This window comes from Papio anubis, chromosome 9 (genome assembly GCF_008728515.1).
Source record: "Papio anubis isolate 15944 chromosome 9, Panubis1.0, whole genome shotgun sequence".
Classification (NCBI taxonomy): domain Eukaryota; kingdom Metazoa; phylum Chordata; class Mammalia; order Primates; family Cercopithecidae; genus Papio; species Papio anubis.
In genome coordinates, this window is record NC_044984.1 from 18482613 (window position 1) to 18501655 (window position 19043).

Genomic DNA, 19043 nt, shown 5'->3' on the forward strand with positions numbered 1-19043 from the left:
TCCCTTGGTTTCCCGCTCAGACCTTGCCCCAGGCTTCCCTGCTGAGAAAGCAAGGCCTTCAGACCTCGCCCCTTCCCATCCGCCTACTCTGTGAGCAGCTCTGGCTGGTAACTGTTCCCACCCACCTCCCTTTTTTGCTCAAGAAAATCCATGTCCAGCTGAAATGGTTACTAATCTCATTTGAAGCTTCTTTTGCCCTGTGACCCTTCCCTAATTCTACTGGCTGTCTTCTGCTAGTACCCTTGTGAGATACAGTCAGGGATGGCTTCCCTGGGCTCTAGCTAGAGGCTGGGAATGCTTACAAGGCATTTCCCACTGCTGCTTCTACTTTTGTATTTTGCACGGTTCCCTTAAATCTATTTCAGCCCTAGGTAAGGTTGAATCCTTCTCCCATGATCTGGATTTTCAGATTCCCCAGTGGGGATGTGTGTTTGGAGGCAGGTTTTCCTTCTCTTACGTTTTGGGGACTCACAATTTTTTACCTGTCTCATGAAATTTGCAGCAGTGTACCGCTTCTTTCAAAGGATCTGTGAATTTTTTCAGTTTGCCTGATATATTCCTGGGGTGGTTCTTGAAGCAAAAGTTCACGGTGTGCGTCTCTACGTGGTGTTCTCTCTGCCAAAGTGGGAGCTGCATGGTAGACCTTTCTTCTAAATCCATCTTCCTCCTCCCGATTGTTTGTATCTTGCTTTTTGAATGTACTTTATGCTAGGATCTTTTCGTATCAGTTCATAGTGAATAGTCTCATTTTTTCAGCTGGAAAAGGCGACGAGCCTTCCATTGTGTGATTTTAGGACTGTACCCAAACTTTGTAGATACACTTGGGTTGCTTCTTTTCTTGCTGTTGGAAATAGTGCTATAGTGATGAATCCTGAATATGTGTCATTTTGTATATGTATAATTATGTATGTAGGAAATATCCCCTAAAATGATGTGAGTAGGTGGATCAAAGGTTAATGTAAACATTGGCAATTTTGATAACTTGCCAAATTGTCATTCCCTAGAGCTAGTGCCATCATCAGTAAAGTTAGAGTGTCTGCCTAATGTTGGAGTGTCTCCAAGGCTTTGCTGAGAGGGGATTGTCAAACTTTGGGATTTTTGCTAATCTCATGGGTGAGACATTATATCTTTTTTTTGTTGGTTTGTTTTTTGTTTTTTGTTGGGATACAGAATTTGGCTCTGTTGCCCAGGCTAGATGGAGCGCAGTGGCACGATGTTGGCTCACTGTAACATCCATCTCCTCAGTTCAGTTCATTCTCATGCTTCAGCCTCTGGAGTAGCTGGGATTACAGGCAGGCGCCACAATGCCCAGCCAATTTTGGGTTTTTTTTTGGTATTTTTAGTAGAGATGGTGTTTCACTACGTTGGCCAGACTGGTCTTGGACTTCTGGCCTCCAGTGATCCGCGCCCCCCTTGGTCTCAGAGAAATTACATCTTAATAGTTTTTTTTTTTTTTTTTTTGAGACGGAGTCTCACTCTGTTGCCAGGCTGGAGTGCAGTGGTGTGATTTCGGCTCACTGCAACCTCCGCCTCCCGGGTTCAAGTGATTCTCCTGCCTCAGCCTCCCGAGTAGCTGGGACTGCAGGTACCCACCATCACGCCCAACTAATTTTTTTATTTTTAGTGGAAACGGGGTTTCACCTTGTTGGCCAGGATGGTTGTGATCTCTTGATCTCGTGATCTGCACGCCTTGGCCTCCCAAAGTGCTGGGGATTACAGGTGTGAGCCACCATGCCTGGCCCATCTTAATAGTTTTAATTAGTATTTCTTTCATTATGGGTTAGGTTGAACATCTTTTCATATGTTTAACCATTCAGATTTTTTTTCTTTATTTTTTTAAAATAAGTGGTCTTTGAAGAAAAAAATGAAGCAGGTAGTAAATGAATGAATGAATAAATAAGTAAATAAATGGTCTAATTAATTTTCTGGGGCACAGGTCCTATTACTTTAACACCCCAGTGTTTCTTGTAGTCATACTACAGATCTTGGCCATGACATTTGCTAGAAATGTGACTGCGAACTGCTTTCTTAACTTCCTGTCTAATGTGTAGTTGGTAGTACTGTTTACCTCATGAAGTTCTTGTTCAGTGTGTGCACAATAAATATGAGGTTATTTATTAAAGTAAAAGAATCTTTTAAATCATTTACATCTTCAGTGTATTTCCATGTGTGTATGTGTGTGTAAGTATATTTTAAGGCTGCCATTCTGCTAGTTGATGATGATGTATATGCAGGTTAATTTCAAAGCCTGTACAAATGTTTTTTGTTTTTTGTTTTTTTCCAAATCCTCTTCTTAGAAACCGTAGATGTTTCCTATTGCAGAGGGGAAAGAAATTGTCTTTGAAAGAAAAAAAGTTAAGGTATATGATTTAGTGAGGTATTGTTCCATACATGAATCATAGGAATTATTTAAATCAACGAAACATTGATGTATAAAGTACATGGCACTATGCTGGGCATTATGGAAATGAGGTAATGAGAAAAACAGAGTAGGCAGGGTGCCATGGCTCATGCCTGTAATCCCAGCACTTTGCGGGGCTGACACAAGCAGATTGCTTAAGCCCAGGGGTTTGAGACCAGCCTGGGCAAAGTGACGAAACCTTGTCTGTACAAAAAAAAAAAAAATACAAAAATTAGCCACGTGTGTTGGCGTGTACCTGTAGACCCACCTACTCAGGAGACTGAGGTGGAAGGATCACTTGAGTCCGGGTGATTGGGGCTGCAGTGAGCTGAGACTGCACTCCAGCCTGGGTGACAGAGACAGACCCTGCCTCAAAAAAAAAAAAAAAAAAAAAAAAAGGGCAGGCCTCTATACTCAGGGAACTTGTAGTCTCTGGGTTTATACAGATCTAAAGAAACTTAAATAATGAAATGTAAGTTATTTAATAGCGACCTATGAAAGATTCTCTGGGTTAGGGATCAATTAAATTATAACAGGGGCTGGGAAAGGATAGTAGAAGATGAGTGGCAGGTGACTATAGAGAGTGGAAGTGATAAGGTGATGTTTGAGGTGAGTCTCTGTTTTTTTTTTTTTTTTCATTTTGTTTAAAGATATGTTATAATGTATAGTTGTGTCTAATGCACACTTGTTTAACAGTTTTAACGATTTGTTTCTTATGTTTGTGTGCACATTTGTAACTACCATCCTGATGGAGAATATTTCAGTAAGACAAGATTTCTAAGGTCCTTTGCTGCTCTCTCTCTTCTGCCCTCCACCCATCTGCGCAGACTATATTCTAATTTCTTTCATACTTACTTTATGAACTCAGTCGTGTGAACTCTTGTATCTGGCTTTTTGTTCAGTCAACAAAATATCAGTGAGATTTGTACAGATTTTATGAAGAAGTCATTTAAAAACATTGCTCTGTAGTATTCCACTGTACAGATAAATCCATTCACTTGCTGTTGGGCATTTGGATTGTTTCCAATCATTGGTTGCTTTTTTTTTTTTTTTTGAGATGGGGTCTCCCTCTGTCACCAAGTTTGGAGTGTAGTGGCTTGATCTCTACTGACTGCAGCCTCTATCTCCCTGGCTCAGATGTTACTCACACCACAGTCTCCCAAGTAGCTGGGATTACAGACGTGTGCTACCACATCCAGCTAGTTTTTTGTAGAGACGGGATTTTGCCTTGTTGCCCAGGCTGGTTTCGGACTCGCAGGCCCGAGCGATTCTCCCGCTGTGACCTCCCAAAATGCTGGGATTACAGGCATGAGGCACCATGCTCGACCATCTTTGGCTACTATTAACCAAGTTGCCCCATGGACGTTCGTTTTTAAATGTCGTCTGATTACACACACATATTCATTCCTCTTAACTATATAGTATCTTAATACTACCAGTCCTTTATTTTCTTTCTTTCTTTCTTTTTTTTTTTTGAGATAAAGTTTCTGTAACCTAGGCTGGAGTGCAGTGGTGCGATCTCAGTTCATGTAACCCACACCTCCCAGCCTCAAGCGATCTACCTGCCTTGGCCTTTCAAGGTGCTGGGATTACAGGCATCTACTGATCCTTTTAATTTTGGCCATTCTAGTGGATGAATAGTGGCATCTCATTGTGGCTTTAATTTTTGTTTCATCATTTTGCAGTGATGTTGACCACATTTTGTGCTATGGGTATCTGAATATTCTATTTTGGGTGAAGTGCCTATTCAAGTCTTTGCCAATTGTGTTAATTGGTTGGTTTGTCTTTTAATATTGACTTAATAGAAATTCTTCAGAAATTTTGAATATGTCTTTTGTTAGATATATGTATTGTAAATAACCTTCTCCTAGTCTTTGGTTATCCTCTTCCCTGTTTCTAATGGAGTCTATTGTGTTACGGTGACAAGGGGGATCATTTCAGGTATTTTTTTTTAAGTACATAATTTATACACATAAAATTTAACATTTTTAAGGTTACTACAGTTCAGTGATTATTTAGTATACTCACAGTTTTGTAAAATTATTACCACTGTCTGGTTATAGAAAGTATGTAGACTTTTGAAAGAGAAAAAAGGGACCAGGCACAGTGGTTCACGCCTGTTATCCGAGCACTTTGGGAGGCCAAGGCGGGTGGATCATTGAGGTCAGGAGTTCGAGACCAGTCTGACCAACACGGTGAAATCCTGTTTTTTCTAAAAATATAAAAATTAGCTGAATGTGGTAGCACGCACCTGTAATCTCAGGCATTTGGGAGGCTGAGGCAGGAGAGTAACTTGAAGCTGGGAGGCAGAGGTTGTGGTGAACTGAGGTCACGCCACGACACTGGTCTGGGTGAGAGAGCGAGACCCCACCTCAAAAAACATAAAAAATAGCAAAAAAGGGAGCATTTTAAAAAGTGAACTATTTAGGGAAGAGCATGTAGTTTCATATATATAAGCGATTATGGTAGCAGTTTGAAAATATTTAAAAACAAATATTTCTGATTAGTGAGTTTTGACTCTCTAGAAGTTAAATGTTAATGCAATTGGTGAAAAAATTTCTCATGTTTGTTTTGTGGTGAGCAAGATGAAGAAAGGGTCAGAAAGAATTATAGCAAATGATTGATGCATTGCAGAGCCTTTGACATTGCATATGTATATTATTATATTACATATTTTAACTAAATGAATTCTTACAGTAATTCTTTGAGTTAATTACTCTTGTTGCCCTCATTTTATAGATATGGAACTGAGGCAAGAACAGATTAAATTTTTTTTTTTTTTTGAGGCATAGTTTTGTTCTGTTGCCCGGGCTAGAGTGCAGTGATGCAATCTCAGCTCACTGCAACCTCTGGCTCCTGGGCTCAGGTGATCCTCCCACCTCAGTCTCCATAGTAGCTGGGACCACAGGCACATGCCACACGTCTGGCTAATTTTTGTAGTTTGTATATGTGTGTGTGTGTGTGTGTGTGTGTGTATATATATATACATTTTTTTTTTTTTGTAAAGACAGGGTTTCGCTATGTTGGCTAGGCTGGTCTCGAACTCCTGGGCTTAATCTTAAGATCCACTCACCTAGGCCTGCCAAAGTGTTGGAATTATAGGCGTGAGCCATCGCGCCTAGCCATATTAAATATTGTTTGTGGTCGTGGTCAGTGGCAGATTCCGAATTTCAGAGGCAGAATCTGGGGTCGTTAATTATGTTACTCTGGTGTATTTGTCGAAACCAATAAATCAACATTTCTATTTGGAATTTTTTCTTCCTTTGATCACCTCATTATCTGTAAAACTGGTGCTTTCCGATTTGTGTTCTGATAGCCCCTTGTTGATCTTCCTAGGACTTCTGGGAATATGAATACGATGATCTTAGTACTAACAAAGACAGTCTTAGGATTGCTTCATCCAAATAAATTTGTTTGGAAAAAGAAAAAACCAGTTCAGTAATTCTGTGTTTCAAATTTTAGAAAAGCTGCTTGGCCACTAACATATTTTTTTGTTGTTGTTTGAGACGGACTCTTGACTCACCACAACCTCCGCCTCCCAGGTTCAAACTATTCTCCTGCTGCAGCCTCAAGGTTGCTGGGATTGCAGTCACCTGCCACCACGCCCAGCTAATTTTTGTATTTTTAGTAGAGACATGGTTTCATCAAGTTGGCCAGGCTAGTCTCGAACTCCTAACCTCAGGTGATCCACCTGCCTCGGCCTCCCAAAGTGCTGGGATTACAGGTGTGAGCCACCATGCCCGGCCAACGTGCATAAATATATAGGGTATTTCAGTGGGAGATCACATTTAAAACAGTCAATGTTTGTATTAGTCTGTTTTTCGCACTGCTATAAAGATACTACCTGAGACTTAGTAATTTGCAAACAAAAGAGGTTTAATTGACTCAGTTCTGCATGGCTGGGGAGACCTCAGGAAAATTACAATCATGGTGGCAGTAAAGGGAAAGCAGTACCTCTTCTTCACAAGGTGATGGCAGAGAGAGTGCAGGGGAACCTGCCATTTTTTAAAACCGTCAGATCTCGTGAGAACTCTCACACTATGACAAGAACAGCATCGGGGAAACCACCCCCCATGATCCAGTCACCTGGGAGGTTTCCCACTCAACACATGGGGATTATAATTCAAGATGAGATTTGGGTGGGGACACAGAGCCAGACCATATCAGTGTTCAACAACCAGCTTTTCCCTCATCATTGAAATCGGTTTCTTTTTCATCATAACACCATGTGTAGTGGCTTGAGTTCAGTGATAATTGATATATTTATGAGTGAAAATATAAAACGTATTTGAAAACTAAAACCATACTCAGCAACATGAAATGCTCATGTAAAGAGGATGGTACTAGACTATTTGAAGCAACAGCAGATTTGTCTCTGCCTCATATTCTGTAGCATGTTGATTAATTGATGCCTAAAATTATTTTTTCCTTTAGCAGAGAAGAGTTTGTATTTAAGTGAAATATGTGTGATTCTATTACATTTTTCTTTAATATAAGCACTCTTTAGTTCTAAATTTTACTTCTTTTTAAAAATGATTTTTGATTGATAAATGACCAAAATAAAAGATAAAACAATTTTCTGTTAGAATTCTCATTACTGATTTCATTTCCAGGGACTGAATGATTGATGATTAAAATAAACTTTTTTTTTTTTTCCTGTTGGGGGAAGGTTAGAGATGGAGTCTCCCTTTGTTGCCCAGGCTAGTCTCAAACTCCTGGGCTCCAAGTGATTTTCCCACCTTGGCCTCCCAGAGTGTTGGGATTGTGTGTGCACTTGGACTAAAACTCTTGATGATTACTCTCTGAGTTCTAGGTGCTACTAGGGCCTATTCTTTGGTGTCTGGAAGGATGCTGGGACAGAATGACTCTAAGACCCTATGGGGACCATATACAGATAATCCTGAGTGGAGTCATCGCAGAATCCCTCTGAATAGTATACTGGAGGGTTTAAGTCTGAACTGTTGTTACCTCGGCCTTAATTGTAGTCAGCCATTCTAATATTGGAAATGTAGAGTTTTTTCAACAGATTTAGTTGAATAAACCAATACTAAACTAGGAACCCGGTTGCAAAGATTTTCTTATATTAATGTACAGTTATACAATAGGAGATAGAAAATACAGGCATAATAACTTCTAAAACAGTGAAGTAAGGAAAGTGAGTATTTTATGGCTTATTCTGTGGTAGCACTGGGTAATAGAAATATATGTGAACCACATGTCGTTTTAAATTTCCTAATGCCACATTAAAATAAAAAAACAGGTGAAAATAATTATCTTTGGTTTTACCTAATATATTATTATTTCAGCTTTATCAATTTACAAAATCAGTAAATTGTACTTTTTGATGCTAAATCTTACAGATATGGTGTGTATTTGAGACTTATAACATTTCTCGATTCAGACTAGCCACGTTTCAAATGCTCGGAAGTTACATGTATCTAATGGATATATGTATTGGATGGTACAAAACTAACCCATCAGGGTAAATAAACACTCTCAATTCAAGTATCAAGCAATTTTGAGTATCAGGTTTTATGTATTTATTTTTTACTTTTTTTTTTTTTTTAAATTGTGACTGAGTCTCACTCTGTTGCCCAGGCTGGAGTGCAGTGGCACGATCTTGGCTCGCTACTCTGCGTCCCAGGCTGAAGTGATTCTTGTGCCTCAGCTTCCTGAGTATCTGGGTTACAGGCTTGCGCCACCATGCCCATCCCAGCTAATTTTTTTTTTTTTTTTTGAGACAGAGTCTCACTCTTTTACCCAGGCTGGAGTGCAGTGGCATGATCTCAGCTCACTGCAGCCTCCCCGGCTAATTTTTATATTTTTATTAGAGATGGGATTTCACCATGTTGACCAGACTGGTCTTGAACTCCTGGCCTCAAGTGATCCACCCACCTCAGCCTCCCAAAGTATTGGGATTACAGGCGTGAGCCACTGTGCTTGGCTCAGGCTTTAAATTAAAAGTTAAATTGATCATTACAGAAATGCAGTTGAAAACCACAAAAAACCAACACCGCATGTTCTCACTCATAGGTGGGAACTGAACAATGAGATCACTTGGACTCGGGAAGGGGAACATCACACACTGGGGCCTATCATGGGGAGGGGGGATAGGGGAGGGATTGCATTGGGAGTTATACCTGATGTAAATGACGAGTTGATGGGTGCTGACGAGTTGATGGGTGCAGCACACCAACATGGCACAAGTATACATATGTAACAAACCTGCACGTTATGCACATGTACCCTAGAACTTAAAGTATAATAATAAAAAAATAAAAATAAAAAAAAAGAAAACCACAAGATACCACTTCACACTCACTAGGATGATTTTAATAAAAAAAATGAAAATAGTGTTGGCGAGAATGTGGAGCTGGTGATTATACAACATCGTGAATACACTAAATTCCACTGAATTGTACACTTTCAAATGGTTAATTTTATGTAATATGAATTTCACTTGGATGACTAATATTAATTTAAATGAAATAAAGTTAAAAATTCATTTACTCAGTAACAGTAACAATATTTAAAGTGTTGAGTAGCAGATATTTGGCTAGTGGTTCGTAGGGTTGCAGTGACCTTGGCAGTGGACCATGTAGTTCTGTGGCAACGTTGGTATTCCACAGAAGAGATGGCGACTCTAAAAAGCGTTATTATTTCTTGGTACTCAAAATATGTGGTAAAATTTTAAATTTTATATATAGAAATCATTAAATGCTGACTTCTCATGGTCAGAATCCGTAGGTGAAAATTCTTGTTGCAGCCTATTTGAGGACCATGCCATTCATCAGGTTGTTGTATGAATTAAATACTAATTTCAGAGCAATGAATATGGCTAATTGCCTCTATTCAGGGGTTCCCATAGCCCTGTGCTTTAATTAGGCCTTACTGTACTCCTTTGAAGTTACTGCTTTATATGTATGTTTTGCTGAACATATAGAAGCTCCTTTAGTATAGTAACTATATCATACTCATCCTTATACTTCTAGCATATTGTGTAATACTGGACGTAGATAAGTATTTGAACTAAAGTCTTGAATCATTTCTATCTCTTTTTTAACTTAGTATGCACCATAGAGTAAGTAAACATTTTTCATAGAGATGCTGAGGGCCGTAAGGAGCCCGCAGAATATATTTTGTATGTCAAAATAAAGAGAGTAATTATTAATGGATACCATTTAAGAAGAATGATTTTTTTTTTATCAGCATCAGTAAACATATAGCTGTTTAGTTCTGCTAATATACTTAGTAATATCTATGATTTGCAAGATGCTTCTGGAAATATAAATATTCATAAATATACATCTCTGTGTTCAAAATGGAAAGTGTGAGTTGGGATAAGCATATAGATATGCAGTTAAGTGTGAGGGCAGCCTCAAGGGAGAATTAGCCCTTGTCCATTTGGGGCAGATTTAGAGAGACTTTATGAGGAAAGTTACAATTTTTACAAATAAAGGGCTGTGTTGTGATTTTAGCAGCTTACAATTGGTAGAGGTACCTCAATTAAAGGAAAGAGCCTGAGGCATCCGATTTTTTTTAATGCTGTTATCTACATGAACTCTTACAAGATAAACCGCCTGGGGATAACATGATGAATATATTTGTTTTTTAACATGACAAATTTATATGCTTAGAGTTTGGTAAGTCAGAAACTAAGTAAATTGGTTAAATGACTAATAGAAAAGTTGTCATCCATCCATCTGTGGACGTTTCTGTTTTGTTTTGTTTTAATTACCAGGGTTCATTTGTTAGAAGACCTGCAAATTTTTTTCCCCCAAGATATAATTAGAAATCACACACTTACACCGTGGTTAATTTGTATATATTAATTCTGGTGCTACCTGAACATTTTGCATTCTTTGGCAAAATAGCACATCTGTCAGGTGACTCGGGTAGTTAACCTTTTGATTTCTTAATATTGCAAGTACAGAAGGCTAAAGAGGCAGTATTTGAAGGATATTGTAGAGCGCTGCATATGACCAACACTGAGCATGTCTTTTCTAAGAGAAAGGCTGGATCTAATTGTTTAACAAATTAATTTTATTTATTTTAAAAATATTAAATGTAGTCCGTATGGGTTTTCATCTGAAGCTTAAGAAATTTGGAAGAAAGTAATTTACAAAGACAAGGCAGGTGTGGTGGAGCACACCTCCTAGCTCTGTGGGAGGCCAAGGCAAGTGGATGGTTTGAGCCCAGGAGTTCAGGACCAGCTTACCCAACATAGTGAAACCCCCTCTTTACAAAAAATGCAACAACAAAAAAATATTAGTTGAGCGTGGTGGCATGTGCCAATAGTACCGCAACCTGGAAGGCTGAGGTGGGAGGATTGCTTGAGCCTGGGAGGTCGAGGCTGCAGTGAGCCGAGATCATGCCACTGCACTTCAGCCTGGGTGACAGACTGAGACCCTGTCTCAAAAAAAAAGAAAAAATACATTAAAAAGTCAATATTGAACTTTTCTGTCACCTGTTTTAATAGTGTATAACGCTAGGAAGTCGACTGAAGGTTTTGAAGTAACACGTATCATAAGAAAAATACTTCAGAAATCCAGGAATCCAGCTTGGCATGGTGGCTCACACCTGTAATCCCAGCACTTTGGGAGGCCGAGGCAGACAGATCACATGAGACCGGGAGTTTGAGACCAGCCTGGCCAACGTGGCGAAACCATATCTCTACTGAAAATACAAAAATTAGTCAGGCATGGTAGCACACACCTGTAATCCTAGCTACACAGGAGGCTGAGGCACAAGAATCACTTGAACCCAGGGGGCAGAGGTTGCAGTGAGCGGAGATCGCACCACTGCACCCCAGCCTGGGCAACAGCAAGACTGCATCTCAAAAAAATAAAAATAAAATTCAGGAATCCAGTCATTGTCAGGATATCTAATTCTTTGTTGCAAACACAGCTTAGTGCTCCTGCTATAAAAATGATTAATTCAAAACCAGATTTTTCTGGGAAGAAGATCCCACTATTTTTGTATTGCATATAGTGGAAATAGCAGTAAACTGGGAGGTCGTGAAACTTGTTGCATTTTCAAGCTTTGTCTAATGTATGTCATCTTACTTGGCAACTTCATAAAGTGAAAAGACTACTAGTCCCTTATGCTTCCTTTCTGGAATTAGTTCTATTGTACTAATTTACTTCTGAAAATACTAGATACTCATTTAGATTTTTCTCGTGCCCTACACAGTATGCCTGACATTATTTCTGTTTTATATTCTTTTAGTGTGTTGTTGGTGGCTGCAATGCCAGCTTTGCTTCTCAGGGAGGGCTAGCTCGTCATGTACCCACACACTTCAGTCAGCAGAACTCCTCAAAAGTTTCGAGCCAGCCAAAGGCCAAAGAAGAATCTCCTTCTAAAGCTGGAATGAACAAAAGGAGGAAATTAAAGAACAAAAGACGACGCTCATTACGTAAGTGTTACATTAAGAAAATCTGATGTATTTGATGGTTTTAAAAGATATCTTGGGCTTTTGTGCAAATCCACTTGGAACTTCAACTCCTCTTCTATTAAAAGTAATAAACAGGTAGGATGCCCATCTTTCAGTGTGAGGGAGAATTCAGTGGCACATGTTTATAGTAGCTAACGGAGTATATGTGGCCTTCAAATATAAACTATAGAATTAGATTTGGGGGCTTCTCTGATTCTCTTCTAAAATAACATTTAAAATATGGTAACATTGGTATTTCTAGAAATATTTTAGAAAATTTGAACATGTTAAAAGTAAATATCAAGTAAAAGTTAAGTAACCTGTCTACTCTAAAGTAGTGTGAGTACCTGAGCTATGAGGTAGAGGCTGCAGTGAGCCGTGATCACGCCACCACACTTGAACCTGGGAGACAGAGTGAGACCCTGTCTCAAAAAACCAACAACACAAAAACCACAACAAAGCAATGTGTGTGGATAACAAAGCAGTATTTTTTTTTTTTTTTTTTTTTCCTGAGATGGAGTCTCATTCTGTCATCAGGCTAGAGTGCAGTGGTGTGAGACAGGGTTTCACTATGTTGGACAGCCTGGTCTCAAACTCTTGATCTCAGGTGATTACCTGTCTCGGCCTCCCAGAATGCTGGGATTACAGGCGTGAGCCACCGCACCCAGCCCATAGCAAAACAATTTGAATGTAATGTGTGTCATAGTACCTAGTCTGTTGTAACATATATGTACAATGTTTATGTGCTTATTTGCCAAAATGTGTCCTTGATGTTTAGGATACAAAATAATTAGATGTTAAGGCTTGTAAATGCTGGGAGCAGGAACAGACTTTGAAACCTCGGAGTGTAGCTGGTCACTGCTTCTTTGCATCAGCTGGTTAGTTTGTGGCCTTTTTTTGGATGGAGTCTCACACTGTCGCCCATGCTGGAGTGCAGTGGTGTGATCTCGGCGCTCTGCAACCTCTGCCTCCCGGGTTCAAGGAATTCTCTGTCTCAGCCTTCAGAGCAGCTGGGATTACAGGCACCCGCCACCACGCCCGGCTAATTATTGTATTTTTAGTAGAGGCGGGGTTTCACCATGTTAGCCAGGCTGGTCTTGAACCCCTGACCTTGTGATCCACCCGCTTTGGCCTCCCAAAGTGCTGGGATTACAGGTGTGAGCCACTGTGCTCGACCAGCTGATTAATTTTAACTATATATCCTCAATGAAGAACTACCAATGGGTGAATGAGTGAATAAAGCTGTCATTGAAAGGAAGTCCACTCCAGGGGTGAATTAGAAAGAAAAAATAGATTGTACTTTACCCTTTCTCTGGGGATTGATTAGTATAGACAAGACTCCAGACACTAATTCCTGACTGTGAAATTAGTCTGTAAAATACTGAAAATCTTTTTGTTACTATAGAATTATAGTGGACAAATGAACAGACCAGAAAACTGTTTTTTTTTTTTTTCCTACCTCATTAACTGAGAAAAGCAAACTTTCCTAAAACTCTTAGTTTCATTCTTGCTTTTTTTTTTTTTTTTTTTGGATGCAGGATCTTACTCTTGCCCAGGCTGGAGTGCAGTAGTAAGATCATGGCTTACTGCAGCTTCAGACTCCTGGGCTCAAGCAGTTCTCCCACCTCAGCCTCCAAGTAGCTGGGACTACAGGCCTGAGACACCATACCTGGCTAGTTTTTATTTTTTGAAGGGATGGGGATCTCTCTGTGTTCTCCAGGCTGGTCTTGAACTCCTGGGCTCAAGTGATCTTCCCACTTCAGCCTCCCAAAGTGCTAGGATTACAGGCATGAGCCACCACACCTGGCCTTAAGTTTCTTTTTTGTTTAAGTAATCATGTTTATTTTTAGTCAATGTTGGCTATTTATGGTACCATTTTCATTTTGACCTCCTTTATAAAAACAGAAATTTAACATTGTAATTTTACTTGTGTTAATATCGAGTATCTTGCAGTTGCACACAGAAAATTGCTAAATATATATTATGGTACTCAAAAACCAGATAACTTCTCCACCAGTTTCACCTAACCTCATTATTATTTTAGTCTCAGTGTATACACAGTAATCATTTAAATTTTCTGACTTTTCACATTATATACTTGGCAATATCTATGCAATTTGCTACGCTTTGTCTTGTAAAGAGAAGACAGATTCAGTTAAATACCCAGTTCTTGCTTAGAAACAAAGTACTAGTGCCGGCTTAAGTATATGTTTCTTTTGACGGTGGTGTTTTTCCTCATACTAACTTAGCTTGTAAGGCAGGCTGCATAGGGAGAGTTGGCAGAGAGAGGTGGTGGATGAAAATACCTTTTTGGCGTCTGTTTTATTGAGGAGAATGGGGTTAGTCCTGAATATATTACTTTATGAACTTTAAACAGGATCTAAGGCCTTTTCACTGTGGGGAGCCATTGTTAAGACAGTGCTGTGATTTGAATTAGCATGGTTGTAGCTGCTGCAGTTCACTCTTTTTTTTTTTTTTTTTTTTTTTTTTTGAGGCGAGGTCACCAAGCTCTATCGCCAGGCTGGAGTGCAGTGGCCAGATCTCAGCTGCTGCAAGCTCGCCCACCTCGGAGTTCACGCCATTCTCCGGCCTCAGCCTCCCGAGTAGCTGGGACTACGAAGCCAGCCACCTGTGACTAGTTTTTGTATTTCTTAATAGAGGCGGGGTTTCACGTGTTATGGATGGTCTGAATCTCCTGACCTGCATTGATCCATGCGTCTCGGCCTCCCAAAGATGCTGGGATTACAGGCTTGAACTGCAGCGCTTGACCCGCGGATTCGCTCTTTTCTTTAAGTATACATATCTGTAGCGGTTAACTTTACCTAGTATCTTCCTCATGTAATTCAAGAAGATAGTTTTTATGTAACTGTGAAAAATATACCTTATAAATAGCAGCATGTAGTAAATGTAATTTTCTGTTTGATAAAAATTTTTTTTTTAACCTTTTTTTTTTTTTTTTTTTTTTTTCTTTAGACAGAGTCTCACTCATCACCCAGGCTGGAATGCAGTGGTGTAGTCATGACTCACTGCAGCCTCGACCTCCTGGGCTCAGGTGATCCTCCCACCTCAGCCTCCCAGGTAGCTTGGGCTACAGGCACACACCACCACACCCAACTAATTTTTGTATTTCATTTTTGGTAGAAATGGGGTTTTGTCTTGTTGACCAGAGCTCTTGAGCTCACATGGTCCACCTGTCTCAGCCTTCCAAAGTGCTGGGATTACAGGTGTGAGTCACTGCACCCGGTCTGATAAAATTTAAATAAATATATATATATATATATATTTTTTAATTTTTATGTATTTTTTCATTATTTTAAAACATCTTTAAAAAGCATTTTTAATGCTTTTCAAAATATACTTTAAAATGGAAAGAATAGTATAATAAATACTTGTATTTCTCTTCACTTAGAGATTTACCAATATGGTACATTTGTTTTATCTTCCTATCTATATACTTTTTTGGTCATGGACCCAAAATTCTTAAGATGCATCTCCTAAGCATAAAGATATTTTTCTACATAACCACGTCATCATCATTGCACCTAAGGAGAAGATAAATCATACAATATATGTAATTTTGAACCACGGGAAAATAGAGTTTCTATTTTTGTCGTTTCCAAAGTTTTTCTTTGAGGCAGAGTCTCACACTTACTGCCCAGGCTGGAGTGCAGCGGTGTGATCTTGACTCACAGCAACCTGTAATGTTAGGTTGTCAGTTTGTGATCTTTCAACCTTTTTGTTTCGTTTTTGTTGTTGTTTTTTTGAGACAGGGTCTCACTTTATTGCCCAGGCTGGAGTGCAGTGGTACAATCTTGGTTCACTGCAACCAGTGCCTCCCAGGTGCAATCAGTTCTCGTGTGTCAGCCTCCTCAGTAGCTGGGACTACAGGCACACACTACCATGCCCAGCTAATTTTTGTATTTTTAGTAGAGATGGGGTTTTACCATGTTGGCCACCAAGTCTCAAACTCCTGGCATCAAGTGATCTGCCTGCCTCGGCCTCCCAAAATGCTGAGATTACAGGCATGAGCCACTGTGTACAGCATCAAAGGTTTTAAATTATATATCTTATTAGTTAAAAAAATACCGAGCACACAGTCTTAACATATGTAATTTATACATTGTATACGGGTAATACTACTAATGTGCGTTATGCAAAATTGCCAAGAAGGAATATTGAAAAAGAATGAGATGAAGAAATTAACAATGGTGTTATATTCTTTAGTTACTCTGATGGATCATGACACACACCTACTTTGGAGACTACTGTTCTAGTTTGGTATTCGTGATATATACAGTGCAGATAGTGTGGTTAAGGTCTGAATGCACAGGCTGAAGATTGAGGGCTCCTTTCATTATTGTGAATTTAAGTGATGGCTTCAGTGTTTAAATTTGAGTGAGGAGTGGTCAATTTGAGTGATTTAGAGTGATGAGTTATTATTTTCCCCAAGTGTTTATTCTTCTTAGGAAAAAGCATGTATTTGGAGAGCTTGGAGAAAGTACACATTTTTTTTTCGAGTAGCCACTGATCTAACAGGAAAGTGATGTATTTCTCAGAACTCTCTCCTGCCCAGCCCTGCAAATGTCAAGTACTTTTTTCTTTCTGATTTCCCATTGTCACTGCATTCTTAGTCTTTTGGGTTCTGCTCGTTTTTTTCTTTCTTTCTTTTTTTCTTTTTGAGACGGAGTCTCACACTTTTGCGCAGGCTGGAGTGCAGTGGCGCAATCTCAGCTCACTGCGAGCTCTGCCTCCTGGGTTCACGCCATTTTCCTGCCTCAGCCTCCCGAGTAGCTGGGACTACAGGAGCCCGCCACCACGCCCGGCTAATTTTTTGTATTTTTAGTAGAGATGGGGTTTCACCGCGTTAGCCAGGATGGTCTCCATCTCCTGACCTTGTGATCCGCCCGCATCAGCCTCCCAAAGTGCTGGGTTTACAGGTGTGAGCCACCACACCCGCTGGGTTCTGCTCATTTATTACTAGTTGGTGTTTTGTTTTCTCTTGAGGAAATATCCAGAGAAAAGAGCTGTTTGTTTAGGTATGTTCTATTTAATGTGCCAACTGGTGAAAATATTCCCCCATAAAAGCTGTGGTGAATTTGTGTAGATGTTTTGAGAACTCTTTGAATAGCCATAGTGTGGGAAATCAGCATATATGTAATTCACAATATGCTGTACCAGGGAATCAAGCCAACCCTTTTATTAGTAAAATTGAATTTTCAATTACAGATCTTGAAAAATTACATGTATTAGTAGGCTCCACAAATGTAAAATAATCAACGTATGTATTTTGAGCAACTTTCTTATTAGGAATAAGAATAGAACAATGTATAATAATAATTAGTGGGATGAAAGTTGAAATTTGAAAAATGTTCTTACCAAATTAAATCTTCAGTGTATAATTTTTTTGATTACACTAAAATATTGCCTACTGTATATTTGTGAAACAATTTATTCTTTAAAAAAAATTCCATGGTGGAACATGCCTGTAGTCCTAGCTACTCAAGAGGCTAAGACAGGAGGATCACTTGAGCCCAGAAGTTAGAGACTGCAGTGAGCCATGATCACACCACTGGTCTCTAGCACCTTGGGCAGCAGAATGAGACTGTGTCTAAAAGAAAAAGAAAAACACCAGTGATATAAACTTATTAATATAAATGGCCTTATGATTTATAAGGCATTTTTATATGCATTTGTTTTATTTAATTACAATTGAAAATTGTTAACGATAATTTACATTTTACAAATAATGCACAGTGTAATGCAGGTTAAGTAGTTTGCCTGCAGTCACACAGCTGATAACTGGTGGAGTTGATTGGCAGCTTTGGTGGACTGATTGGTGTCTGAAAATTTTGTTTGTAATTTTATTAGATCATTGTTCGAATAGTTGTTCATAATCAAGAAAATACTTGTCAAAAACCTCAAAATAGGCTGAGTGCAGTGGCTCATGCCTGTATACCCAGCACTTTTGGAGGCCAAGGTAGGCAGATGACATGAGGCCAGGAGTTCAAGACCAGCCCAGCCAACATGGTGAAAACCCAGCTCTACTAAAAATACAAAAATCAGCCGGGCTTGGTGGTGTGCGCCTGTAGTCCCAGCTACTCAGGAGGTTGAGGCATGAGAATTGCTTGAACCTGGGAGGCAGAGGTTGTAGTGAGCTGAGATGGCGCCACTGCACTTCAGTCTGGGTGAAGGAGTGAGACTCTGTCTTTAAAAAAAAAAAAAAAACCTCAAAATAATATTATTGTCTTGTCAGATTTGTACAACTTGAAATTACATGGTAATACAGAATGTTCATGAAATTTATTTTGTATGTTTGGCAGTGGTGAGTTTGAGATCCTGATACGTAGATGATGTTCCTTAGATTGCTGAAAATACAGACCTTATGCTGAGGAGAGATGTTGGGGAGATGTTTATCTTTATCTACTAAAGATAAAGTTTTATGAAAAATGAAGTAGCTGAGATGTGGAATCATGAGGTTTAAGGTTAGAACTTAACTCACCAAGGGTCAGAATTAACCCACATTCACTCATTAGTTGAAATAATGCTTTTGCGTATTAGTCTTCTTATCTAGAGTCCATGTTTTGTCAGCAAATAATATCTTGCATTTAAATACTATTGATAGGTACATATTTGTTAATTGTGTCAGTCTTTATTGTTACTGTTATGTTTTTCTAAATATTCTTTACTTTTTTTTATGTTGACTTTTAGCACGGCCACATGATTTCTTCGATGCACAAACACTGGATGCGATAAGACATCGAGCCATATGCTTTAACCTCTCAGCTCATATAGAAAGTTTAGGGAAGGGACACAGTGTTGTTTTTCATAGTACTGTAAGTATTCTTTTATTTTTTCAAATTAAATATAAAGCTTTGCAAATTATATTTCCACAGTCATTTCTAAATCTCTCAAAATCTAAGAAAATACAATTTAACAAAAATCACAAAACCTTTTGTTTTATCAGTATTTAAAGTATTGTATTATTGGTTATAAAGCACACATTTCCTGTAATTTTACATATTTGTGATTAAACCGAATATGTTAGCCTTTAGTTTGAGCTACTTAGGAATAATGGGGTGACACATCATATAGTGCTACTAGGCATTACTGGACTCTGACATTAGGTAAACCAGGTGTCTTTTCTCACCTGGTTTCCTCATTTGCAAAATTAGAACATGAGACTCCTTTTACCTCTAAAAAGTTTCATTC

At 39.0% G+C, this 19043-nt stretch overlaps 1 protein-coding gene across 5 annotated transcripts in view; it reads left to right on the forward strand.

Annotated features, from left to right (window-relative positions):
- AEBP2 (AE binding protein 2) overlaps nt 1–19043 on the forward strand; it is a 116543-nt gene that overhangs the window by 44676 nt on the left and 52824 nt on the right. For all 5 annotated transcript variants that reach the window (XM_009180334.4, XM_031650327.1, XM_031650324.1 and 2 more), the window contains exons 4-5: nt 11630–11816; nt 18543–18667. In XM_009180334.4, the coding sequence (XP_009178598.2) occupies nt 11630–11816; nt 18543–18667 (312 nt within the window). The remainder of the gene's footprint in view (nt 1–11629; nt 11817–18542; nt 18668–19043) is intronic.